Below are 27,523 nucleotides of genomic sequence, written 5' to 3' on the forward strand. Positions count from 1 at the left end.
GGCAAACAAAAGAAAGCAGCTGTCGCAGTACTTGTATCAGACAAAGTAGATGTTCATCATCGCTGATCATCAGGGAAATGCAAATCAAAACTACACTAAGATATCACCTTACACCTGTTAGAATGGCAAAAATAACCCAAACAAAAAGTAACAAATGTTGGAGAGGTTGTAGAGAAAAAGGAACCCTCATACACTGCTGGTGGGAACGCAAACTGGTGCAGCCAATAGGAAAACAGTATGGAGACTTCTCAAAAAATTAAAAATAGAAATACCTTATGACCCAGCCATCCCACTACTGGGTAACTATCCAAAAAACTTCAAGTCAGCAATTCTAAAAGTCCTATGCACCCCTATGTTCACTGCAGCATTATTTACAATAGCCAAGACATGGAAGCAACCTAAGTGCCCATCAACTGATGACTGGATAAAGAAGACATGGTATATATATGCAATGGAATACTACTCAGCCATAAAAAAGAATAAAATTGTCCCATTAACAACAACATGGATGGACCTTGACGGAATTATGTTAAGTGAAATAAGCCAGACAAAGACAATCTCTGTATGACTCCACTCACATGTGGAAGTTAAATACGTAAACAAAGAGAAGAGATTAGTGGCTACCAGGGGAAAAGGGGGGTGGAGGGTGGGCACAAAGGGTGAAGTGGTGCACCTACAACATGATGACAAACAATAATGTACAACTGAAATTTCACAAGGGTGTAAACTATCAAAACTTAATAAAAATTTTCAAAAATTTAAAAAAATAAATAATAAAAAAAAAGGAGGTCTTTCACTCATCTCACTTCTAAGAATCTATTCCAAAAGTAAACTGGCAAAAATATAAAGAAAAAAAAATGCTGATGGCAAAAAAACCACCAACTGAGAATACTTTACTGGTAAAACTATCCTTCAAAATGAAAGGAGAGGGGATGGCCCCCTGGCTGAGTGGTTAAGTCCACGTGCTCCACTTCAGTCGCCCACAGTTTCACTGGTTCAGATCCTGGGTGTGGATATGTCACCACTCATCAAGTCAGGTTGAGGCGGAGTCCCATGTGCCATAACTAGAAGGACCCACAACTTAAATATACAACTATGTACTGGGGGGATTTAGAGGGAAAAAGGAAAAAAAATGAAAGGAAAGATAAAGACTTACCCAAGACTTACCCAACAAAACAAAAGCTGAGGGAGTTCATCACCACTAGACCTGCCTTACAGGAAGTGCTACAGGGAGTTCTTTAAGATGAAATGAAAGGACACTAATTAATGTCATACAACATCATGAAAATATAAAACTCACTGGTAAAGGTAAATATATAACCAAATTCAGAATACTCTAATACTGAGTAAATCATGGTGCTGTGTAAATCAATTAACTCTAAAATAAAGGCTAAAAGCTAAAGTATTTAAAATAACTAGAGCTCAATAATTTGTTAATGGATATACGATATAATGTGAGGGTGGGAGAGTAAACAGGTAGAGTTTTTGGATGTGATCAACGTCGTTATCAGCTTAAAATAGACTATTATAAATATGTTTTAGATAAGCCTCATAGTAACTGCAAAGCAAAAACCTACAGTTGATTCAGAAAAGAGAAAGAGAAAGGAATCAAAGCACACCACTACAAAAAGTCATCAAATCACAAAAGAAAACAGCAAGAGACAGAGAAAGGAACAATGGAACTACAAAACAGTAGGAAAACGAAGAAAATAGCAACAGTAAGTCCTTACCTATCAATAATTACTTTAAATGTAAATGGACTGAATTCTCTCAAAAGACACAGAGTGGCTGAATGGATTAAAAAAACAAGACCCAACTAAATACTGCCTACAAGAGACTCACTTTAGCTTTAAGGACATGGATAGGCTGAAAGTGAAGGGATGGAAAAAAGATATTCCATGCAAATGGTAACCGAAAGAGAGAAGGGATGACTGTAGCTATATAAGACAAAAGAGACTTTAAGTCAAAAACTGTAACAAAAGACAGAGAAAGTCATTATATAATAATAACAGGTCAATTCATCAAGAGGATATAACAATTGTAAACATACAAAAACAGCCAACATCAGAGCACCTAAATATATAAAGCAAATATTAAGAGAACTGAAGGGAGAAATAGACTGCAATATACTAATAGTAGGGGACTTCAATATTCCAGTTTCAAGAACGGGTAGATCACCCAGACAGTAAATAAATAAAGAAAATTTGGACTTGAACAACACTATAGACCAAATGGCCCTAACAGACGAATACAGAATATTCCATCCAACAACAAAAAACACATTCTTTTCAAGCCACATGGGACATTCTCAAGGATAGATCATATGTTAGGCCACAAAATAAGTCTTAAAAATTTTAAGAAGACAGAAATCATATAAAGTTCTTTTCCAACCACAACGGTATGACACTAGAATAACAGGAGTGAAATTGAAAAATTCATAAATATATGGCAATTAAATAACACACTCATGAAAAACCAATGGGTCAAATAAAAATCAAAAGAGAAATCAAAAAAATATTTTGAAACAAATGAAAATCGAAACACAACATATCAAAACTTTTGGGATGCAGCAAAAGCTGTTCTAAGAGGGAGGTTTATAGCAATTAATGCCCACATTTAGAAAAAATAACGAACCCTAATAAACAACCTAACTTATACTTCAAGAAAATAGAAAAAGAACAAACTAAACCAAAAGTTAGCAGAACAAGGAAAATAATAAAGATCACAGCAGAAATAAATGAAATAGAAACTAGAAAAACAATATTAAAGATCAATGAAACTAAGAGTTTTTTTGAAAAGATTAAATTGACAAACCTTTAGCTAGACTATGAAAAACGACTCAAAATTAAAAATGAAAGATACAACACTAGAACTGATACCACAAAAATACAAAAGATCATAAGAGACTACCATAAACAATTATACACCAATAAACTGGACAACCTAGAAGAAACGGACAAATTCCTGGAAACACACAAGCTACCAAGAATGAATCATGAAGAAACAGAAAATCTGAACAGACCAATAACAAGTAAGGAGATTGAATCAATAATCAAAAACTTCCCAACAAAGAAAATCCCAGGACCTAACGGCTTTATTGGTGAATTCTACCACACATCTAAGAAATTAATGCCAATCCTACTTAAACACTTCCAAAAAATTGAAAAGAAAGGAATACTTCCAATCTCATTTTACAAGGCCAGCATTACCCACATCCCAAAGCCTCATAGGGACACTACAAGAAAAGAAAATTACAGATCAATATCCCTGATGAAAACAGATATGAAAATTCTTAACAAAATACTAGCAAACTGAATTCAACAGCTTAACAGCACATCCAAAGGATCATACACCGTGATCACGTAGGATTTATACCTGAGGTGCAAGGATGGTTCAACATATGCAAACCAATAAAGGTGATACAATGCATTAACAAAATAAAGGATAAAAATCATGATCATCTCAACAGATGGAGAAAAGCATTTGACAAAATTCAACACCCTTCATGATAAAAACTCTCAACAAAATTTAACATAAGAAAGGCCATAAATGATAAGCCCACAGCTAACATCATATTCAACAGTGAAAAAATGCAACCTTTTCCTCTAAGACCAGAAACAAGACAAGGGTGCCCACTCTCACCACTTTTATTCAACTTAATAATTAAGGAAGTCCTAACTAGACCAATCAGGCAAGAAAAAGAAATAAAAAGTACCCTTAACAGAAAGGCAGAAGTAAAATTGTCTCTGTTTGCAGATGACATGATCTTATATACAGAAAAACCCGAAATTCCCACCAAAAAAAACCCGTTAGAACTTATAAATGAATTCAGTAAAGTTGCAGGATACAAAATCAACATACAAAAAACAGTTGCATTTCTATATACTCACAAGAAATAATCCAAAAGAGATATTAAGAAAATAATTTCATTTACAATCACACCAAAAATACTTAGGAATAAATTTAACCAAGGAGGTTAAAAATATGTACACTGCCAACTCTAAGATATTGACGAAAGAAATTGAACAAGACGCAAATAAATGGACAGATATTCCACGTTCTTGGATTGGAAGAATTAATATTGTTAAAATGTCCATACTACTCAAAGCTACAGATTCAATGCAATCCCTATCAAAATTCACATGGCGTTTTTCAGAGAAATGGAAAAAACAATCCTAAAATTTATATGGAATCATAAAAAAATGCAAATCACCTAACCAATCTTGAGAAAGAAGAACAAAGGTGGAGGTATCACACTACCTGATTTCAAAATATACTACAAAGCTATAGTAATCAGCACAGCATTGTACTGCATAAAAGCAGACATACAGACCAATGGACTAGAATAGAGAGCCCAGAAATAAATCCATGCAATTATGCTCAACTGATCTTCAACAAAGGTGCCAAGAACACACAATAGGAAAGGATAGTCTCTTCAATAAATTGTGCTGGGAAAACTGGTTATCCACATGATAAAGAATGAAACTGAACACTTACCTTATACCATGTACAAAAATTAACTCAAAATGGATTAAAGACTTCAATGTAAGACATGAAACTGTAAGACTACTAGAAGAAAACGTAGGGAAAAAGCTTCTTGACATTGGTCTGGACAATGATTTTTTCGATCTAATCCCAAAAGCACAAGAACAAAAGCAGAAACAGACAAATGGGATTCCATCAAACAAAAAACCTTCTGTACACAGCAAAGGAAACAATCCACAGAGTGAAGGAATAACATAAAGAATGGGAGAAAATATTGGCAAACTATACATCTGATGATGGATTAATATCCAAAATATATAAGGAATTCAACTCTATAACAAGAAAACAATAACTTGATTAAAAAATGAGCAAAGGACCTGAATAAAACATCCCTCAAAAGAATGGCCAACAGGTACACGCAAAGATGTTCAACAACACTAATCATCAGGGAAATGCAAATCAAAACCATAATGAGGCATTGTCACACACCTATTAAAATGGCTATTATAAAAAGGACAAAAGATGATAAGTTTTGACGAGTGTGTAGAGAAAAGTCAATCCTTGTGAACTGTTGGTGGGAATGTAAATTTGTACAGCCGTTACGGAAAATAGTATGGAGGTTCCTCAAAAAATTAAAAATAGAACTATCACATGATCCAGCAATCCCACTGCTGGGTACATAGCTGAAAGGAAATGAAACCAGTATCTCAAAGAGATTCTGCACTCCCATGTCCACCATGGCATTATTCACAAGCACCAAGATACAGAGTTAACCTAAGCATTCAATGACAGAGGAATGGATAAAGAAATGTGGTATATGTATACAATGGAGTATTACTCAGCCTTAAAAAAGAAAGAAATTCTGCGACATTTGCGACAACATGGATGAACTTGGAGGACATTATACTAAGTGAAAATGAGCCAGGCATAGAAAGACAAATATTGCAATGATTGCACTTATACGAGGAATCTAAAAATGTCAAACCCATAGAAGCAGAGTAGAATAGCTGTTACCAATGGCTGAGGGGGCAAGGAAAATGGGGAGACATCAATCAAAGGGTACAAAATTGCAGTCATGTAGGATAAATAAGTCTACAAATCTAATGTACAGCATAATGACTATAGTTAATAACACTGTATTGAATACTAGAAATATGCTAAGAAAGATTTCAGACGCTCTTATCACAAAATAAAAATGTAACCATGTGAGGACATGACATGTTAATTAGCTTGACTGTAGTAATTATTTGACTATGTATATATCATGTTGAAAAACAGTATGTATATCAAATCATCATGTTGAAAAATAAAAAGTCAACACTGAAAAAAAAGATTTCTTTTTTCCCCCACTTCTAAAATTACATCATTTTTTATAAATGGCACTGGAGGAATTGAGTATCTGTGTAGAATAAAAAATTAACCTTGATCCTTGTCTCACACTATACACAAAACTTAATTTGAGATGGATCACAGACTTAAATTTGAAAAGTATAACCAATAAAGTATCTAGAAGAAAATATAGGTGAATATCTTGCTGAACATTCCTCTGTCAAAAGAAAGAGGCAGCATAAAGCACAAGTCACAAAAGGCAAGTAATGAGACCAACCTGACTAATGCCAAGGCTATAGACTGAAGAGTGATGCAAAATGATGATGACAGGCCCCCAATTTAGGAGCTCTCTTTACAAAAATATGACTATTAAACATCTACCGGGCCTATATGCATTTCATCTTATTCATCTATATGCCCTCTCTGTTTCCCCATGTGATTAATGATGAAGACCAAGGCTGCCCCAGAGAGAGAAGCCCAAGGCATCCTGACCTACATACCAATCTATATCATTCTCCGGGAAGCACAGGATGTCCTGACCTGATCCAACCTGATTCCTATCCAAAGTTATAGGACCACCCAATGCCCAGACCCCACCTACATTGATACCATTTTAACAATTTTTTTCATGATCTTTCCTTTGTCTTGTAAAGAAATAGCTCACATACCTATGCCTTGTAAATTTAGCCCTACCCTCAACCAATTGCAGCTGTTCACTGCCCCATGGGCCCTGTCCCCACACTATTCTCTGAATAAAGGAGCACTACTACCAGATCTTGAGAGTCTAAGAAATCTTTCTTTCAGGTCCAGACCACATCATTTCTTCTGGTGGCCCGTACAAGATCTTGCTTCACCAGCTTGTGAGCTTAAGTTCTGGTAAGTCCCCTTTTCTTCCTTGTACCTTCCTCTTTTTCAAGGATGGATCTAAATTCACTTCTCCGTCAGGAACTTTCTCGGACACCTGTTTGAATACACGTTTGCATCCCATGGCTACTCTATGGGGCAAATCATGGCATTTAGCTCAAAGAGAAATCAGTATCATAAGCCTGAGGGTGATGAAGAATGACTTAATACATTTCTTCCTAATCCTATCTGTAATATAAATTTTACATGGGCATGGGTCAACTACTTAAGTCATTAGGATGGTCACCAATCTCCAAGACTCCTCTGGAAGGTTTCTTTTCCTAAGGCTGGATTGGGATCCCTCCCCCTGGCTCCTGACCACATTCCAAACAGCAGGAAAGTCCCAATCGGGACTTCAGTTCAAGGAAAGTACCAAACTCTGACCTTTGGTTGAGTATAGGAACCGCTTCTTGGGAGAATGGCTCCAGAACGCAATTGGATAGAATGTCCCCCAGACTAGTGGAAAATTCTTCCCTGTTTTTCTCTATTTTTCTTTTATCTCTGAGACTATTCACCAGGAACCTATTATTGCCAGGCACAATAGGGAAGGTATACAAGGGATGCAATACAGGGGGCACCTCCATCACCCTTTGCTTTAGGAACCCCACAGGGGGAACAATGGCTAGGACGCTGCCCTAGGTTCGGGGGGATTTTCAAGGTAATGGACCCTTTTCTTTCATCTCTCTCGAAGTTACAGTCATCCTTTTGAGCTCTGCAACCAAGAAACAAAGAAATCTTTAAAGAGCCAAAGCTCGACCCCTGGGAGACCCCCTACTCTGGTTTCTGGGCCTGATCACCCTGGTGACCCCAAGCGGGGTGCCCTCTTTTGGCAGTAGACTCGTAGAGTATTTTAGGTGCCTACCAAGTCGGTTATGAGGATAGAAGACCCGTGATTTATGCTGTGAACTGTCTTGCTGGGGTTGTGTGCCCCGGCATGGAACTGTTGTGTGACCCTTATCTTGATAACCCTCAGGAAGAGGCCATGAGGGCGAGATCTGATCTCTTTTTTTCCTTTGTCTGTTTTGTTTGTCGTCTCCTCTGCCGTCACCAAGTAAAGGTTAAGTTCAGGCTGGACCTGAGCCGAACCTGGACCTGTATGTAAAATTGAAAACTTGAAAACCTTTTGCCAGTGACTTAACTCTCAACCCTGGCACTGGGAGCCCCAGCCCCCAGCCAGCTCCAGGCCTTTGCCTCCTGCTTCCCTGGCTCACCTTGTGCAGGCTCAGGGACTAAGTGTCCCAGGCTGAGTGGGACTTGGCTAAATCTTATAACTATGTTGACACCCACCATCAGGCTCTGCACCCTTCTCCGGCCACTGTCAGTCAGGCACCGGCTTTACCAGCATGGGGAACACCCCAAGCATCCCTGGAGACTTGCTGCTTGTGTGCATTCTAATTAGAAACACTTTCAATTGGATGGGTTATGCCCAAGAAACTCCATCTTGGCGAAAATTTAAGGGGTTTCTCTGTGCCTTTGAGAAGTAGTTGGACAGGTAGATCAACCTATAATGTCATCTGAGTTACAAGCCAGTTTCTGAGAAATCAAGAGCAACTGTCCTTGGAAAATCCTTGTAAGGCTGGAAAAGCAGCTCTAGAGATGGTCCAGGTTCCACCCATTTCCCTTATCTCAAAGAGCTTGCAAATCCTCTGAGGACTCCCAAGGTCATCACTAATTCCTAAGACTGAAGAAAAGAAAAAGGGAAAAAGCAAAAATGGCCATAAGCATGCCCTTGCCAAAAAATCTAGCATCTGGAGTGTCTTCTCCACAAATATTGGTAAAAAGGCTTACAACAAAATTTGGGTTCATCACTAGGGAGCTTTATATTACTATACCTGATTCATGGCAGTAATTTTAACACAATAGATTCTGTGTATGTGTGTCTATATGTATGTTATATGTGTGTGGTATTTTACCTCCAGATGGTATGGCCAAAATCCAGAGCTCTGTTTAACTGGCTTAAAGTAAGTGCTTACATAAATTCTAACTGTAGTAGAAATTAACCTAATGTCTTTCAAGTTAACATGATATAGATTAATCTTTGGTAAATGAAAGCTTGTTTAAGATTGTTGGTTTGATTGAAATAGGCATGTCATCAGGGTCGGTATTTGGATATGATGCAGGCATGCAGCCTGGGTTTACTAGTCAAGCTCGTGTTGTCTGTTAGAAATTCATCAGCAAAATGACAGCTTTCAATGATAGCTAATTTTGTCTGATGTCTCATGAAGTTTTTGTGGGTAATCTGAACATAATTGTTGGAAACAAATAATTTGGATAGATGAAAATGGGTAAGAGTTTGTGGGTACAATAATTATGTTTTATGGTCTCTATACTTGAGAAAAACGGGTTCCAAATTCTTTTTGGTAACAATCTTGAATTTTGCCAAGTTAAGTTAAATGACAAAAATCTGTTGAGTATCTGGGTCATCTTTGGATAGGATGGAACGCTGAAACATTATTGCTAAAAGTGTCTAAGTTTATATACTTCTGGTTTCTTATTGCAGAAGCTAAAGGATGTTTGGGTCTATTAGCAAACATACTTGTATTTTACCACTGCGAAGCAGGATGTTTCCTAGAAATTATGAAAAGTGTTTAGAATGCTGATATAAGAGGCAGTTCATAATTGCTTAGCTTTTTAGTATTTACTAGGGTCTGTAAGGGTTAAAAATTCTAATTAACATATGTAACTAAAGCTACTGAAAATTAATAAGGAAAACCGCTCTGTATTCAAGGAAAGTAAAAATGTATGTTTTCAGTAAAGAGGGTAAAAAGAATGGAAGTATTTTTGTTTGTTGGGTTAAGAAACATAAATTTGTCCTAAAGTACTAGAAGGGAAGAAAGCAAGCATGGGACAAATTCTGAATATAAAAAGAAAGTTGTATAAGGTTTGTGAAAGAGAAATTCAGAGAGGAATTTTATGCCTGGTCAAGTTGGCTAAGATTAAAGTAAATCCAATTAAGTAAATGAGTTTTAATGTTAAAAATAAGCTGATGCAAACATTACAATTTGGTTTTCTCTCAAAGGATAATTTTCTTGAACTTTTGGCCTGCTCTAAGTCTACCTAAAAGACAGAAAATCTACGTTTTGCTAAAATAATTTCCTATGTTCACAAGGACTGAGGTCTCTCAAGATTTTCTGACTGTTTCTGTCGTCACTTTGAATAGATACCTGAGCAATGTTTCGCAGTGAGCATTGTTTCCTATTTGAAGAAGTGTTTTAAAATCTTTTGATATTTTTGGTAAGCTTCTCCCTCAAAAAAAAAATTCAAATCCTGAATGAAGGCTTTCTTTTGACCTGGTAGAAGGAAGAAAATTTCTATGAGGATGTTCAGAGGGCCCCAAGACTTCTCAAAGAAATTGACTCTCCCCTCCTACAAGGAGGAAAATACTAAACTAATTAGGCTTATGTGGTCTATTAAACTACACGGGAAGCATTGTCAAATAAGTGATGATAAACTTTCTTGGGTGTTATTATGTGGAAGAATGTTACTGATATAAATGTTTTAAAATTATATAGCATTCCTAAAACTGTGCTCTGTCCTGGCTGTCAGCCATAATTCTAGTTATTATCTTAAAGTGTTGCACGTCATAGAAGTAGCCAAGTTTCTTTGTCAATTGCCCTTTTGAGTCTTCTGTCACTTGCAGATAGTTGCTGTTTTACTCTGATGCTTTTTGCTTTTGCAAATATGTTTCATCTTCAGAGAAATTCCTGGAAAAGATTCTGACACAGGATTCTAGAATACAGGTTTCTCATAAACTTTCAGATGGTAAAACTGAACTGGGCAACAAATTACAGAATTCTAATGGAGAAACTGACCTCATAAAACTGCTAACAGAAGATTAAAACCAAGAATCGATTATACAGGACTGAATGAACTGATGAGGATGATTATAATTTTTTATAACTTTTGTTTGAAACGTTGAGTTTTTGATGTTTTGTTTTGTTTTCTCAGATTTAAGGAAATCTTTTTCTCTTTTCTCTTATGCTAACTATGACTTATAGCAATTTGGTGAAATTATACCTTTGTGAGCAGAACTGAAACATTTATCTTTTTCTCCCTACCTGATCCCTCCAGAATTTGGAAACTCTTTGTGAATGAGTATGGTTATTTCGTGGCAATACAGTTATTTGCATAAGTTCAATAAGAATCTGTTCTCCTTATAACAGGACACATTTGGAAACATTGGTTATATTACAAAGGCTTTGACCACAATGTCATATTTGAGATAAACATGCAAGCTCAGATATGACAAAACAGCTTTTCAGGAACAAAGATTGGACTTTCTGGAATAAAGGCACTTGGAAATATTGGCCTCGTACCTTGTTTACAGAGAGTCCAGCAATCTTACCTGGTAAGTAAGGAAGCTCACTTATCTGGCAAGTGCAAGGAACCTTGAAATATTTTGGGGGACCTAGAGAAGTCCACCCAAATCTGTAGGTACTGCAGGCAAAATCTGACAAGTCCTTGGCTGGGCTTTTCTGGCCTCAAGAAGTCTTTAAAGTTCAATCTGAGATTCCTCATAAAAAATTCCAGCAAAGCAGATTTAAAAGAGTCTATAGGATCTATTGCTATTCTTGCTGCACTTATGTAAATAAATGGACCAAGTTTTATTGAAGCTACACTTATTTTGCAAACCAGTTAATCTTAATTTGACTGTCTTTTGCAAAAATGAGGGTGATGTTAGACAGAAAAATGATGTTTCAGTAGAAGCTACAGTACACATTCATGGATATTAGATTCTAGCTCTTCTCTTCTACAAGATTCATCTATTACTAATCATAATGTCTCCTGTGGCCTTCTGTCTCTGATACCTGTGAGCTCCCTGGCCACAATCAAACCTTTTCCTTCAACTCTACTGCCTGAATACTAACAAAATTTGCCTTGTCACAGGTGGATCATAAACAATGAGTTCCAAAGGTACAGTCCCCAACCTATCAATACTCACAGGATGGATCATATCAAATTTGCGATGAATATATTTGGCTCACTCCTACTAGTGGTTAACTCAGTCAAAAGGCCACTCTATGCTGGGAACAAACCAATCATACTTGCGATACGTGGCCTAATAGCACCCGACCTATGGGACAAATTCCCCTTTATATGTGTTCTCATATCATAGCCTTAAAAAATGCTGATTGGTTTGGGACTGACTGGGATAGACAGCCCAGCATATGCTGGTTGGCCCCTAACAGCACTCAGTGGTTATGTGGCTCCAATTTATGGCCTTGGCTGCCGCCTGGATAGATTGAACCATGCACCCTAGGCTTTATCTGGATGCAAGGTAGAACTACATTTACTATATCTCCTCCTGCTAACCTACCCAACCTACGACAACGCTGGACCCATTCTGTCTTCCACGGGTATGATCACCTTGCCTCAATTTTCCTTCCCCAACTAGGAATCAAAAATGTCATCTGGTACATGGAAGCCCTAAACAAATTTACCATGATGGCAATAAATGATAGATAACATAGCCTTTCGCTGCTCTATTTAGAAGTATCCCAAATGCGTAAGGCAGTCCTCCAAAACCGAATGGCACTGGATGCCTTGACAGCAGCACAGGGGGGCACTTGTGCCATTATAAAAACCGAATGTGGTGTCTATACTCCTGACTACCATCAAAATATCTGGCTTCCTAACTGATATGAGCCACCAAATTAAATCCATGTCTGACCCTACCCTATCCCTAAATGATTGGCTGGATTCCTGGTCAGGTCCAGGTCTTTTCACTACTATCAAAGCTTTATTCATTGGGTTAATCATATTGCTTGTATTTCTATTATAATTTGTTGTCTACTTCATTTTTTGTCTTCCACATGTCAACAAAGTTTCGCCTCCTGGATCACCTCCCGTCAAATGATTCTCTTGTCTCCAGAGGATCTGTATACCTTGTCAGCCTTGGACTCCGTGGGCATAACCTTCCGGTCCACTGAACTTCCTGCCTATACCCCTATGGCCCCATTTAGGGACAGCTCTACGACCTTGTACAGCCAGAAGTAGTTACAGAAGATTGACCATCATCCATATCCCCCAAAGATTTGGGGGCCAAATAGGTTCGGGGGAATTTTATGATGAGGATCAAGACTGCCCCAGGGAGAGAAGCCCAAGGTGTCCTGACCTACATACCGATCTATATCATCCTCTGGGAAGCATAGGACCTCCTGACCTGATCCGACCTGATTCCTATGCAAAGTTAGAGGATCACCCAATACCCAGACCCTATCTGCACTGATACCATTTTAACGATTGTTTTCATGATCTTTCCTTTGTCTTGTAAAGAAATAGCTCACATACCTATGCCTTATAAATTTAGCACTACTCTCAACCCATTGCAGCTGTTCACTGCCCATGGGTCCTGTCCCCAGGTTGCAGCTCTTACTGCCCGTGGGTCCTGTCTCCATGCTATTCTCTGAATAAAGGAGCACCACTACCAGATCTTGAGAGTCCAAGAAATCTTTCTTTCAACTCCTTGGCTTGCCAAGCCCACATCATTTCATGCTGCACATTTGCCACAGAGATAGTCGACTAGTATTGGGATTGCAGTCTATGGCCATGCAATAGAACAAAGCTGATCCCATGATCTTAGCCTTATTAGTACCAAACTTTAATTTAGCAGTCTTTAGCCCCAGAGCTTGATCATTAACTCTTCTAGAAGATTCTATTTCTACAAGGCCTGACAAATCTAGTTTCTTTGGAAAATAAAATAGTGCAAACTAAGAAAGAGTTCATCTCACGTTTTATTTATTTAATTTTTCTTAAAGTAATCACTAACAAATAACGATTTATTTACAGCAGGGTCTCTCAATCTTGACACTATTGACATTTGGGCCAGATAATTTGCTGCTGTGGAGGAGCTGTCCTATGCATTATGGGATGTTAAGCAGCGACCCTGGCTTCTACTCTCTAAATGCAGATAGCATACCCCAAGCTGTGACTACCAAAAATGTCTCCAGGTATTGCCTAATGTCTCCTAGAAAGCAAAATTACCCCTTCTTGAGAACAAGTGCTTTAAAGAAAACAGGATAATGAATTTACATTTTTAAATACTGTATTAACAGAACATTTATTTTACTTAACAAACACTAAGAACACTTACTATGTGCCAGGCACTGTTCTAAATACCATACAAATGTTAACTCATTTAATCTTCATAACAATCTATTAGATGGGCAGGACCATTATCTCTACTTTAGAGATAAGAAAACGTGGACACAAAGAGATTATGTTGCCCAAAGCCACACAACCAATAAGCAGCAGAGCAGGGCCTGAACACAGGTAAGTGGCTCCAGAGTCCATGCTCTTAACCACCACACCTGATACTGAAGCCTGACACATTCTAAATGCGAGAAACAACACCTATCCATAATGCATGTTACAAACAAGAACTTGTGACTTCCTGGCTCCTACAGGAGTTCAGGTTGCCCATCTTGAAAGCAAAAAAAAGCAGAAACATAGGGAAAACACAACTGAGATATATAAAAAACCTAATAGAATATCTGTAAGTTTGGAATATGCACCTATCAGTGATCTAACCTGGGGGAAGACTAAATAAGGCACCATGATGACTCTGGGGTTAGAAATTACATTCCCAGTCTACAAAAACTAAAGATGAAAGGAGACAGAAAGACAACATTCACAAGCCAGCCCCATTGGCCTAACAGGTAAAGTTTGGTGGCCTGGGTTCAGTTACTGGGCACGGAATCACACACCCACCCACCCACCCACCCCCATCTGTCAGAAGCCATGCTGTGGCAGCAGCTCACACAGAAGAACCAGAAGAAGTTACAACTATACACAACTATGTACCAGGGCTTTGGGGTAGATAAAGGAAAAGAAAAAAGAAGAAAGATGGGCAACAGATGTTACTTAGGGCAAATCTTCCCCTGCAAAAAAAGAAACACAACATTCACAACACTAAACAGCTACTAAAAAGAACTAATCCCAATAGAAGAAAGTGGAACCAACCAGCTGTGCAGCTAACTTTACTTTCTTTTCCTTCTTCTTCCAAGATCTCAGTACTTTTTAAATAAATGAGATGATAATATAAAGTACTCAGCAGAGTAACTAGAATATAATAGGCACTTAAAAAAATGTCAGTTTCCTTCACTCTGGACAGTCACTCCCTGTTCCAACCCCAGTTCCTTTTTGTGTTGTGCAGGTTTATTTTATGAAGTGTTTTCAAGAGATTTCTGTCTCTGGTAAATCAAGATGTTTGAAAAAATAAATGGCAATTAAAATAACTATGAAGAACTCAGTTATAGCTCATGTCCTCTTCCTGCCTTCTCTTATAATAGGATTAGCAGATACCAGGAGTGTTCACTATAACCGAATGGTTACATGGTCAGGAAAGAGCTGTACTGCATTATTCAGAGAACTGAAGTGGTCCTCACGAGAATCAAAATTAAAGCACATTTTTAGAGCACCAACAGATTTAAAATAAAAACAGAACTTCAATAAACGGAAGTAAAATAAGACTTTCACCCAAAGTCAGAAGATTTCCTCTATTTTTTCTCAACAAATTTCAAAACCATTTTAAAAAATAAGACCTCAATTTTTTTAAATATTTAGCACAATAGAAGAGGTAGAAGTGCTTTGTTGTCACAAATAAATTTATACTGCATGTGCTGGTTAATTTTATGTGTCAACTTGACTGAGCCACCAGATGCCCGGGCATTTATTTGGCCAAATATGCTTCTGGGTGTGTCTGTGAAGGTTTTTCTGCATGAGATTAACATTTTCAGTAGATCAAGTAGAGCAGATTGCCCTCCCTCATTAGGTGGGTCTCATCCAATGAACAGAAGACCTAAATAGAACAAAAGAGCTGAGGAAGAGGGAACTCCTCCTGGCTGCCCGCCCTCAAACTGACACATTAGTCTTTTCCCACCTTTGGACTCAGGAATGAAACATCTGCTCCTCTTGGGTCTCAAGCCTGCTGGCTTTGGGAATGGAACTTACACTGTCGGCTCTCCTGTTTCTTAGGCCCTCGGATTCAGACTGGAACTACACATCAGCTCTCCTGGGTCTCCAGCTCGTCATCTGTACATCTTGGGACTGCTCAGTCTCCATAACTGTATGAGCCAATGCCTCATAATAAGTCTGTCTGTCTGTCTGTCTGTCTGTCTCTCTCTCTCTCTCTCTCTATATATATAGTGTATGTGTGTGTGTGTGTGCTTCCAACATTTTTTTACTATAAACTACAAAAGCCAAATTTAAAGATCTAAGACAAGAAACCAAGTATTGTAGACCAATATTTACATATCTTTTTCCAGTTTTCAAAGCTTTTACATATGCACTATCTCATATGATTCCCACAGTGAGTCATGAAGTAGTTAAGGCAGAATTATTATCCATTTATAGATGAGAAAACTGAGGGCCATACTATAAATCGCAGAACAAAAGAAAAACCCAGATCTTGTAACATATACCCAATGCACCACACCATGCTGCCTCATCACATACAAACAACAAGCTTATTAAAACACCAAAAAAAAAAAAAAAAAACCCTACAGGAACTTTGTTAACAATATATGCCAGAGAATACAAGCAAATCTTCAAAAGCTTTCCTTAGCTACTTACTATAAAGGCCCCCATAACAAAAATCACACCATCCAGCTTTAGTGATGACCATTAAGCCTTATAATATCCTTACTCTCAATAAAAGAGTCACTTTCAAATTTATATGAAAAGAGATATAGGCTTTAAAGATAAACCTGAAAATATACTTTAGGTATAATATTGAGACAAAATATAATCAAGAACAAAACTCAAATTAAGCCCTGCCTACAATATAGCCACGTTCCAAACTGAATAATATTAATACTTTTGGTAATGTAAGGATAGTCTTGAAAACACACACCTGTTACTGATATAACTCAGGATGCAATACTATAATCTTTATCTAAAACATTTTCATACTTTGCCATCTTCTGCATACTTAAGGACAAATATCATGGGCTCTAATAAGAAACACCTTAATTAATAAAGAAAAATTCTAATAATACACTTCTCATTGAAGAACTTTATTCAGATGAAAAACAGAAGGTATGCACATACATTCCAACCTCTCCAATGAGAATAACAGGTGTATGAATTGAATCCTTAAAACAGAACTCGAGCAAACTAACGATTCCAGTCAGAGGAGTGGGGGCAACTTGAGCAAGAGAACAAATCACAAGTATCAGGGGACTATGCTGAGTGAAAAACACCAAACTGCCTCACCATTTGTTGATATATAAAATTCCATTAACAGAAGACAGAGCCATTCTCAAAAGGTTTTAAAAAACTGCACTTGTACTCACGTATTTGCCAAAACTCACTATGCTGAAGTCTTAGCCCATCAACTATTTGATAGATATGAAATCCCTTACTATTTTTTGATGAGGATAAACCTGACCATCTACCTGAACCAGAAAAGAAATTTAACCACAAATTTAATGATGGGAGACAGAGAAAAGAACACAGAAAAAGAAAGCTTTAAAAAGATGCTTAATTTCACAGACCTCACAATTTTGTCTAAAACAACCTCGATTTATACACCTTTAAATGGGTGAAGACAAACAGAGGTAAAAATAGTTTTTCTAACATTTGCAACTGAAAATTTCTAAATACCCTAATTTAAAATATAGATTTTATTAGAAGGGAGATTCAGTTTCAGAGAATCTGTCAAGGTATTTATATGATCTGAGATGTTTTATTACTTCAAGTTTAAATACAATTACAGTAACACTTCATGGGCTCCAAAAGGAACTACGAGCACACTTTGAAATGCTGTCTGATCCTGATTAATTCAGTGTCTCCTGGGCTTGAGAGTTTCTGAGATACAGATCTGAAAAAAAAATGGTCCCACATCTACTTTTTTCCAGGTTTAGAAATCATGAATGATCAGAGCAAACATCCTTCCATCACCGCCAATAGACACAGAATCCTTCAAGGCAACTCCCAAACCTGACTAATCACAACCCAAACCTTGAGGTCTAGCTGGAATCAAGAAAGCAAAGCCATTTGACACATGTAATGAACCACAAGACTCTAAAAAAAAAATAATAAGTTGAAAACACTGTAAATTCAGCATTCTTGTAAAAGGCACTTGCTCAAATCTGATGACGCTTGATCTAACATTCTTCTCTGCTTTTGCTGCTTTCGTCCTTTTTCCACACAAAAATTCATTTTACTGACTATTTTTCAACATGGCTGAAAGCAAAATTACTTAAAATCTGCATTCATTCACTTCAATTGATTCCCCTCATATAATTACGAGGAGAGTCTCATATATAATTTGTAATATCAATTTAAAATACTAATTTGATTCACTAATAAATCAGGTTCATTAACAAATACTAACTGTACTCCTACTTTCCCAAGATGAAACAGACTCATCTCATACTAAACATGAAGGAAAAAATACACACCAAAAAAATCTCAAATCACAACACTCTTTCAGAGGAGATCAATTAATAGAAAGAGAGCTAAGATTAGTGATTAATCAAAAGACAATTTAAAAGTTTGACCTCGGTTCAATAGAAAGTCAAACAAATCTTTAATACAATACTATGTTACAATACAATATTTTAAGACCCTTAATCATCAAAGCATCAACTAACATTTTGCATTACTATGTACCTAGTATAGTCCTTGGGGATGTAAACATACTTCACATTCACTGTGTAATGCAAGCACATAGTAATATGTAACACAAATAATGCAAGAAATTTACCAACTCTTTTTTTTTTTTTTTTTTTTGAGGAAGATTAGCCCTGAGCTAACTACTACCAATCCTCCTCTTTTTGCTGAGCAAGACTGGCCCTGAGCTAACATCCATGCCCATCTTCCTCTACTTTATACGTGGGACGTCTACCACAGCACGGCTTTTGCCAAGCGGTGCCATGTCCGCACTCGGGATCCGAACCGGCAAACCCCGGGCCACCAAGAAGCAGAACGTGAGAACTTAATCACTGGGCCACCAGGCCAGCCCTTACCGACATATTTTGAAAAGACTTTACAAAAACTTTTTATTTAGCTCTTTGTTAAGCAGTCACCCCAATTAACTCCCCTTCCCTAATTATCACCTAGCACAGTGTCTGGCAAATAGTCAATAAATACTTGATGAATGAATTATAAACCTATTACCAAAGTCTTACCACATTTTTTATCACCATCAAGGTTTATACAGATAGACTGATGGAACCTAAGTTTGTGCTTCAGCCTTTCAATCTAGGTTGTCTTGTCATAATAAAATCAGTTACTTATATGTATACTGCTTATGCACAAATATGAGGCAAGATTTTTTCTCAAAGTCGTAATTCATAAAAAGAGGAAACCACCTCATATTCATTCACTCCTTAGAAATGTTCCTTTTTCACAATCTGTTGTCCAATTTAAGATATTCCCCAGAAATCAAGAACTCCTCGTTCTAAATAAAAAGCTTAGATTCAAAAATATAAAACAAATCATGTAATCATATATGGATGGAGGTGAATAAGAGGAAACTGGTATGAAATGCAATCAAACCAGCAACAGCCAGATCACATAAGGCTCTACAGGCCATGGTAAAGATTTCACATTTTATTGACACGGAAAGCCACTGGAGAGTTCTGAGCCGAAGAATAACAAGTGCTGACTTATAAAGGATACGAGATAGTTATTTCATTCCCATTTTATAGATGAGAACACTGCGGTTCTCAAGGTTATAAAGCTATTAAGCGGCAGGACTGAGATTCAAACCCAGGCTCCTCCCACCTCTTAACAATACCTCCCCGAACTCTCTGCTCATACTTCTCTGCCATACACTCTTCTCAACCTCTTCATACCTCTCTGCTTCTTTCTTTCTCCTCTACTCCAAAAATAAGCACTCCTCAGGTTTTCTTCTCTTTCTAAACTCTCTCCCTTGTTAACCTAAGAACCTCTCTTCCTTATTGACCTACCATAGCTTCAACCTTCATCTCCATCTTATGACATCTAAACCTAAATCTCTAGCTTCATCCTCTCCCTAGAACAGCAGCTCTACATTTCCCAATGTGTCCTGGTCATTCTCTACTCAGATACTGCACTAGTAGCTAACTCAACATGCCCTAAAGCAATCCAGCATAGTTCACTGAAAACGTTTTTCCCAAAGCACTACCTTCCACACATCCCAATAAACAAGGCTTAAAATCTTACAGCTTCATTTGATTCTTCTCCCTACTCTACATGCCACTAAACCTAACAGTTTGATATACCACTGCCAGATTAAGCTTTATGAAACTACTTCAAGCATATTCCTCCCATTGGCAACCTCCACTGACCGCCTACCACAACAAAGAAAATCCAAATTCCACCTGCCATTCCCCAAAACATACCACATCCTATTCTACCTGAATGTCTTTGTTCAAGCCATTCCTCTCCCTTATCCACCATCTATTTCTACCTTTCCAAATCCTACTTTTCCTTCAAGGCCACTAAAATGCCACCTCCCTCACTAAGTTTCCTCTTGTCTCCCAGTCACATGTGAGCTTCTCCCTCTGATTTCTCAAACCATTTTGTCTGTACCTTATGGTATTTATCTCAATGTATTTGTATTATAGGATAACTCATGCCTAATCTCGCCTCATGGACTATAAACTCTCAATATAAGTACGTCCCATTCATTTTTTTACTCTCTACCATACCACATAGCACAGAGCTGCTATTCATAGCACCGTGCAAAGAGCAGACTCAATAAATAACAGGTAACTGAATACGGGACAAATATCCTACTAGTAATAGTCTAGGTTCAGATATTACTAAAGCTAATCATCAAATCTCAGTCTCCCCTCCTTTAGTCTTATTTTTTTCATTAATATTTATCAGTAAATAATCAAAAAAATGTTTTAGAGTCAAAAGTTCAGGACAAATACAATTTTCTAAATAATAAATAAGAGATCTGGTTATTCAAAATAATTTATATCACACTGAATCAACTAGAAAGCTGGGTATGAAGGCAATCTGATGGAAAATCTGTCACCACAAGATTACCAGTGTGGATTTGGCTCCCTCACTCCTCCAGGGTGGGCTGCTTCTCTCTCCACCAAAATGTGTTATTTTATTGAAGAGAATAAACTTTCCCAGATAGAGGACCACTCCTTTCCATTTGAAGAGAATTTTCTAGTGACTATGCAAAAGGAAATAACGCTGGCATTGAAAAATACTTGTTAAGGATTTGAAGGCTTTTTAAATTTCTTTAAATCAACCAAATATCTGTTTTAATAAAAATCTACTGACCCAGAAACATGAACGGTAATGGATCATGATGATTTAGAGCCTATATTCCAATATTTATTATTTTTCATCCCTGATCTATGATAACTAAAGGGGCAAACAATAGTAAACCAGATTTGGCCAGCTTTACTCAGAGATAGTTGCTACAAAAAAGAGTGAGTTGAGAAAGTGTTCAGTGCAACAGTAAATCTTCAACTTTCAATTAGAAGTGATGTGTTAGCAGTATGCTTTGTACTCAACAGAGGCCAGCCAAACAATAACAAGTCAAATGTAAAAATCAGTTCAACAAACTCAAAATGTCATGTTAATAGGAAAATTCATCATTTAATTGCTTATTTAAAAGAAAAAGATCAAATGACTGTTACATCTCCAAAGAGATAATAACAAAACAGGTAAAACTCATCATTTACTTACTGAATAGAGAAATAAAATAAGTCCCTCATCTCCAACCCCTAAAATAGGCCTCAGGCAAAAATCAAAGAGGGATTAGTCCACATATTTACAAATTCCACCATCTCCACAGGTCAAATAACCCACACAGATATTTTCAGCAGTCTGTATTCCTTAATGACTTCAGTCTCCCTCTCTCTCTTTTTTTTTCCCCAAAGTAAAAAACAAAAACGAATGGCCTATTACCAAAATTTCGAAAGTCTCATTGCTGGTCTCGTATTCTCTAGAAAACCTGCTAAACCACTGCCTTTAAAAACTCAGTCCACACTATATGGCAGAAGCACTTTACATATTATGCCTCACTGAATCCTCACCAGGACCTCCAGAGTTAAAACGTGCCATGTCTCCAATACGACAGACACAGAAATTGAGGCTTAGAGTGGCTAGGTAATTCATGGGAGGTTCCCCAGCTCGCAAGCAGTGAGCTAGAATTATAACATAGGCAATTTGATCCCAGCATCCAGGTTCCCGCCTCCTAAGCCATACTGAAATACAGAAATCTGAACTGCCTCTTGTAAGTGGAGTTAAGCTGTGGAAGTGAATTACCATTTTTTCCATAAAATAAAACTGTGTAAGAACATTTAAAAAAAAAAAAAATCAGTCCATGTCACTGAACTGATTTCTTCAGTCAGTGGTTTTCAAGCCTTTAGCAACTAACTAGAGACTGTCCATAAATTGCCTTTTTATTCCTAGAATTCCAACTCTTGCTTATGTGTTTATTCAGAGTCTAGAGGTGACGAACTGACCCATTACAATCTGTTAGATTATAAGGTTCAAAGGAAGCATATATTAAGTAAAGATTTTCATACTCTGAGGAAGGGTGCAAACATCTAAAGCTCAATGAAAAAGTAGGTTTTTAAATTATTCCTTTCCAAAAGTGCAAAAGGTTCTACTATAGAGTCGGCTACGGGTAAATGCCAGTACCCTAATCCGGAGGTCCTGAAGACGGTCACCTAGGAACAGCACAGCTAAGAAAGGTCTTAGAACCACCCAAGATAAGTGAACAAGTTTTCCTTCTTAGAGAAGGCACTTAAGAACTTGAACAGCATAGAATCCATCCCCCTAATTGGGCAATTGTGTATTCTAAATCCACCACAAACTACCGAGGGCACGATGCTTTCATTAATTTTAGTGGTAATCGGGGGTTTAAACAGTTTAACAACTGTTTGGTGTGTATGTGCATGGCAAGGGGTACCACTTGTTGTGTACGTGTGACAATAACTAACACTCAAGAAGTAAAATATGGGGCCAGCCAGGTGGTGTGGTGGTTAAGTTCGCACGTTCTGCTTCGGCGGCCCAGGGTTCGCCAGTTCAGATCCCAGGTGCAGACATGTACCACTTGGCAAGCTGTTGTAGGCATCCCACATATAAAGTGGAGGAAGATGGGCACAGATGTTAGCTAAGGGCCAGTCTTCCTCAGCAAAAAAAGAGGAGGATTGGCAGCAGATGTTAGCTCAGGGCTAATTTTCCTCAAAAAAAAAAGAAAGAAAGAAAATATAACTTCCTGAAATACATTTTTGGTACGTGTATAAATTGTTAGCATATATTACAACATATGTAGATTCTTTAACAAACTGATGCTGAGATTTGATGTTTTTTACAAATTGTGAAAAGTCAAAGATTAACTATTAAAAGGAATAGTCCACCTACATTTCAACATGGTTTGAGCATTAGAAGGTGAATATTAACTAAGAATAGTTGTGGATGCCAACATGAAACAGAAGCATGAGAGCAGATGCATAGAACAAGAGCATAAATATGAAAGGAACCAAAGGAAGCAGTTGAGTACATCACACACACTAATATTTCAAATGAAAAGCAGATAGACAAGACCCATTTTATAGGCTCCAGAAAACACACTGATGAAAATTTTCCCCAAAACCAGCTTCCCTTCAAAACTTCTCCTTTTCTATCAATGACGGCAACAGGATCAATCAGACTTGAAATCCTAGAAGCATAAACAAGTCCTCATTCTGTCCACTACCATATTCTCCATCTCTAAGTCCTGTTCATTCTTCCTGTGAAATAACCTCTCCTGTGAAACGCCTTTCTGGTAAAATGACTCTAAAACTGCCCTTCCATTCTCTACGGCACTTCCTTAGACCTGCCAAATTCTCCTCACTCCTGAACTATTCATGCGTTCATTCATTCATATCTGTGCTCATTCGGACACTTACTAAGCGCTTACTGAAGTACTGTGCTAGTTCTGAACATAAACCACCATTCTAACAGGAGATAGAGACATAGATCTTAATGAAGGCACCATTTTCATAAGAGCAACACTTTATCAGGGCCCTACTCTGTGACAGCTGCTATGCCTAAACACTATTAACCCATTTAAGTCCTCCCAACAGTCCTAAGAGATGGGTATAATTATCTTCTGCAAAGTAAGCAGACAGGCTCAGAGAGGTAAGGTAATTTTCCTGAGATCACATTGATAGTAAGTTGCAGAGTGGCATTCAACGGAAACCGATTCTTTCACCACTTAGTGAATCTACTGCATCAACTCCTAAACAGCCTTTCCAATCCGGTCTAGCCTGCGCTACCGGGTTCATCATCTGAAAGCACCATTTTGTACTTGTAATCCCCTTGCTCAAAAAAAAATCTCAATGGCTCCTTTAGTCTGGCCTGGAGTCTGACTTTGAGTCAAAAAAAACCTAGAAGTGAATCCTGTCTCTTTCCCTTACTAGTTCTGAATCCTAGAAGTCACTTAATCTCTCTAACCTTCAGTTTTCTTACCTATGAAATGAGGATAATAAGACAGAGCTGTGTAGAGATTAACTAAGATGAAATATGTGAGGCTCTAAGTACATAAGTGGTTAATAAACAGTTGTTATCACTCACACCTCCTCTATACAGAACTTCTGTTTTAGCCAATCAATATACATACTGCTTCTCTTACAACGTCATTTAGATTTCTGCCTCGATTCACATTATTCTCCCTCCTCTCCATTAAGAATAAGTATTCTATAAATATCTACTACATGAATCAATGTCTGCCCAGCCTTATTCAAAGCCCAAGTCAAATGCTACTTCCTCCAAGGAGCGCTCCCTAGCCACCCTCAATGAACTTCACATCTAACTTAAGCACCACTGGGGGAAGAGGGAATAAAAAAATGCCTAATTATTCAAGACCTACTACGAACTAGAAAATATGTGATACATCTTCAATGCATTATTTCACTCAATTTTCACAGACAGAGACAAAGTAACATGCACGAGTCAAACACTAGTAACTGATGGAGCTGAGATTCAAATTCAGATGTCCCTGATCGCTTTTAAAAGCCCACTTCTTCCCATACCCTTGTCTCTTGGCACCTGGGGTTACATACTGAATCAACAACTATCCAACACTGATAAAGATCGAAGCGTTGCAATACATGCTCTAAGTCACCCTAGCCACACATATATTTGTAAGTCATGAAACAAAACTGTTATGAAATAATGCTTATACTTAGTACCTGCAATGGGTGCTAATTTTTTCTATTCTCTTCTATTTCACTTAAAATAATAGGCAGTTCTCACTAATTTTACTTCACTCAGGAGTAGCAACCAAAAGTTTGAAATATCTAGCTGTAAGAGACATAAGTCCAAATAAGATGGAGAATTTATCCTCAAGAAGTATTTAATCTAGTTGGAGATGTAACAGTAAAGCACAAACTTTTCCTGACCACCCCCTTCCCCCACTCTACCTGCTGGAATAGAAAAACCCATGTTCCTGTTGCTCCCCTGAACTTCCCTATCATGGAACATAAGCAATAAATTGTCTAGGCTGTAGACGTGACAAATGTCAAACACTCAACAAATAGTTGTTGAATGAATAAATGAGGTACAAGAAAAGTGCTATGGATTTTCAGAAGCAGAAATTACATAGATAAACTCTCTCGCCACCTGCATCATAATCCTCTAAAGGCAGAAACAATCTTTTTGTATTATTGAACATATCAAGAGCTCAGTAAAGTTTCTAGATGTTCTATTAAAAAAAAAACTGAGCTATAGACTGGCCACAATTCATGTGGAAAAGCAGATAAACATGAATCTTTGCCAAAGAAAATCAAAGGAGAAACTTCCAGCTCCAATAATAAGTTTATCAGACTAGACTCTATATCATTATTCAAAGTGTAGCTCTTTGCACATCAATATTACCAGCAGCTCCATATTACCTGAGAGTTTGTTAGAAATGCAGACTCTCAGGCCCCACAGACCGACTGAATCAGAATGCTCATTTTAACAAGATCTCCAAGGGATTCCTAACTAACACACAATGAAGTTTGAAAAGCATCAGTCTATATGATAAAAATGAAACTGGCTTCTGCAAGCTCAAAGCTGCCATCTTCTCCTGTGCTATCGCTGTAATAAATAATCAGACTTCTCAACAAATACTACAGATATGTCCATGTCACACTTTTAGGCACATTAGGGTACAAATCCAAATTATTACTCAATTTGAGGTAAGAAGTGACCATCCATTGAATATGGAACTTTCAAGAAATACACAAAAAATATGATCTCTGCCTTCTTAAGACACAGATTCTATTGGACAAGATAATGAGGCAATGAACTTCAACAGTCAAAGTAATAAATCTTTAGTATCAACGACGAAGTTACTGAAAAAAAAATGCCAGTGAGAACATTTAAGGACAAACTTCTTTAACAGTTCTCAGTGCTTACATACACATATTTCCACATATTCTCTATTAAAACCTGCAAACTTAGATTGCCCTACATGTAATAAAGGACTTGGGTGACATAAAGTCAGATCTCCTAACCACCTTTACTGACCCAAAGACTAGAACCACCCTTTAAATCACCACGCGAAATCTCAACCAGGAGTCTACTTTGTGAACTTGCAAAAACACCTGCAAAACCCTCAAACCACAATCCTGTCATCCCAAACTGATACAAGACCTGAAGTCACGGGAATTTGCTGTCAAATATACCCTTACAAAAAAATTAGGGTGTAGGGGCAAAAAAGAGGGAACTAGATGAGGAAAGACTGCCGGCCATTTCTCATTGCCTCGCTGACCCATAAATACCGTCTCGCGTAGGATGTGGGATATCCACCTCTTGCGACCTCCCATCATCCCACCCTCCTCCACACCCCCCCGCAAAAAACACTCTGACTCCTCCAAATGAGAAACCTACACAGGGCGAGTCCCCCAAGCCCCTCGGGAGTACGACTGCACTCCTGGCCCATCCTCCTTACGAAACTCGCCCTGGGGGACGGGCTAACGGGTCTCACCAAGTACAGGGGGGCATAGATCTTCAGGGACTCCTCCAGGGCGCCCCCGGTGATCTGTACGAAGGAGACCCCGCAGGAAGGGTGCCAAGTGTGGCCGATCTCGTAGCAGTTATGAGGAATGGACTTGCTGAGAGCCGCCATGACGAGGAGCCGCGCGCAGGGCCCGGCGGGGGTGAGCCGATGCTAGGGAGGGACGTGGGAAGGACGGACGGCACCGCCAGCCCAGCCACCGCCCGCTCGCCCGGCCGGCCGCGGGAGGTGCGGAAAGGAGGGGAAAGGTCACGCGACCCGGGTTACTCAGGGCCAAAGTCCTCGGATGTTGAGCCCCCGGCGTATCGCAGCTCGAGGGGGCGGGGCGCTCACCGGGGAGGCGGGGAGAGGCGGAGCGTGCGCACTCACTCAAGCGGGCCTCCGCCGGAGGCGCGCGCCCGCTCCTCCGAGCCCGGCGGGGGCCGACAGGGTGAGAGGGCAGCTCGGGGACGCGCCTGCCTCCGCACTCCTCACGCGCGGCCCCGCGCCCGAGCGCGAGCGCCGTGGCTGATGCGCAATCATGGCTCAGTTGTGTCGCATTGTACTCCACCTCCGTCCTCTCAAAGCCCGGCCAAGTAGAACTGAGGGCAGTGGAAGAAAGCGATTAAATGTCTTTGTTGGGAGCTGAGCCCAGACAACCGTCCTCCTCAGACTGTCAGCTCCCCTTCCCTAGAGTGCCAGGTAATAAATAGCTAAGGCTGCCTGCTGCTTGCGACCGCACTGCTCCCAACTGCTGGGCTTTCTAAGCTCTGTGGTGTCTGAGAAGGCTTGAAAAATCTGTTAGCCGTGTTCATACACTTCCTGTGCGGGGAGAAAGGGCAGTAGATCATCCTGTCCAAACCCAGGACGACTGAG

At 38.6% G+C, this 27,523-nt stretch overlaps 1 protein-coding gene across 2 annotated transcripts in view; it reads right to left on the reverse strand.

Annotated features, from left to right (window-relative positions):
* TMEM135 (transmembrane protein 135) overlaps positions 1-27,250 on the reverse strand; it is a 241,190-nt gene extending 213,940 nt beyond the window's left edge. The window contains exon 1 of one of the 2 annotated variants that reach the window (XM_003365362.5): positions 26,639-27,250. In XM_003365362.5, coding sequence (XP_003365410.1) covers positions 26,639-26,779 — 141 coding nt within the window. In that variant the 5' untranslated portion in view covers positions 26,780-27,250. The remainder of the gene's footprint in view (positions 1-26,638) is intronic. The other variant, XM_023645602.2, reaches the window with a different exon arrangement.
* Between the last annotated feature and the right edge of the window lie 273 nt (positions 27,251-27,523).

Source organism: Equus caballus, chromosome 7 (genome assembly GCF_041296265.1).
Source record: "Equus caballus isolate H_3958 breed thoroughbred chromosome 7, TB-T2T, whole genome shotgun sequence".
Classification (NCBI taxonomy): Eukaryota; Metazoa; Chordata; class Mammalia; order Perissodactyla; family Equidae; genus Equus; species Equus caballus.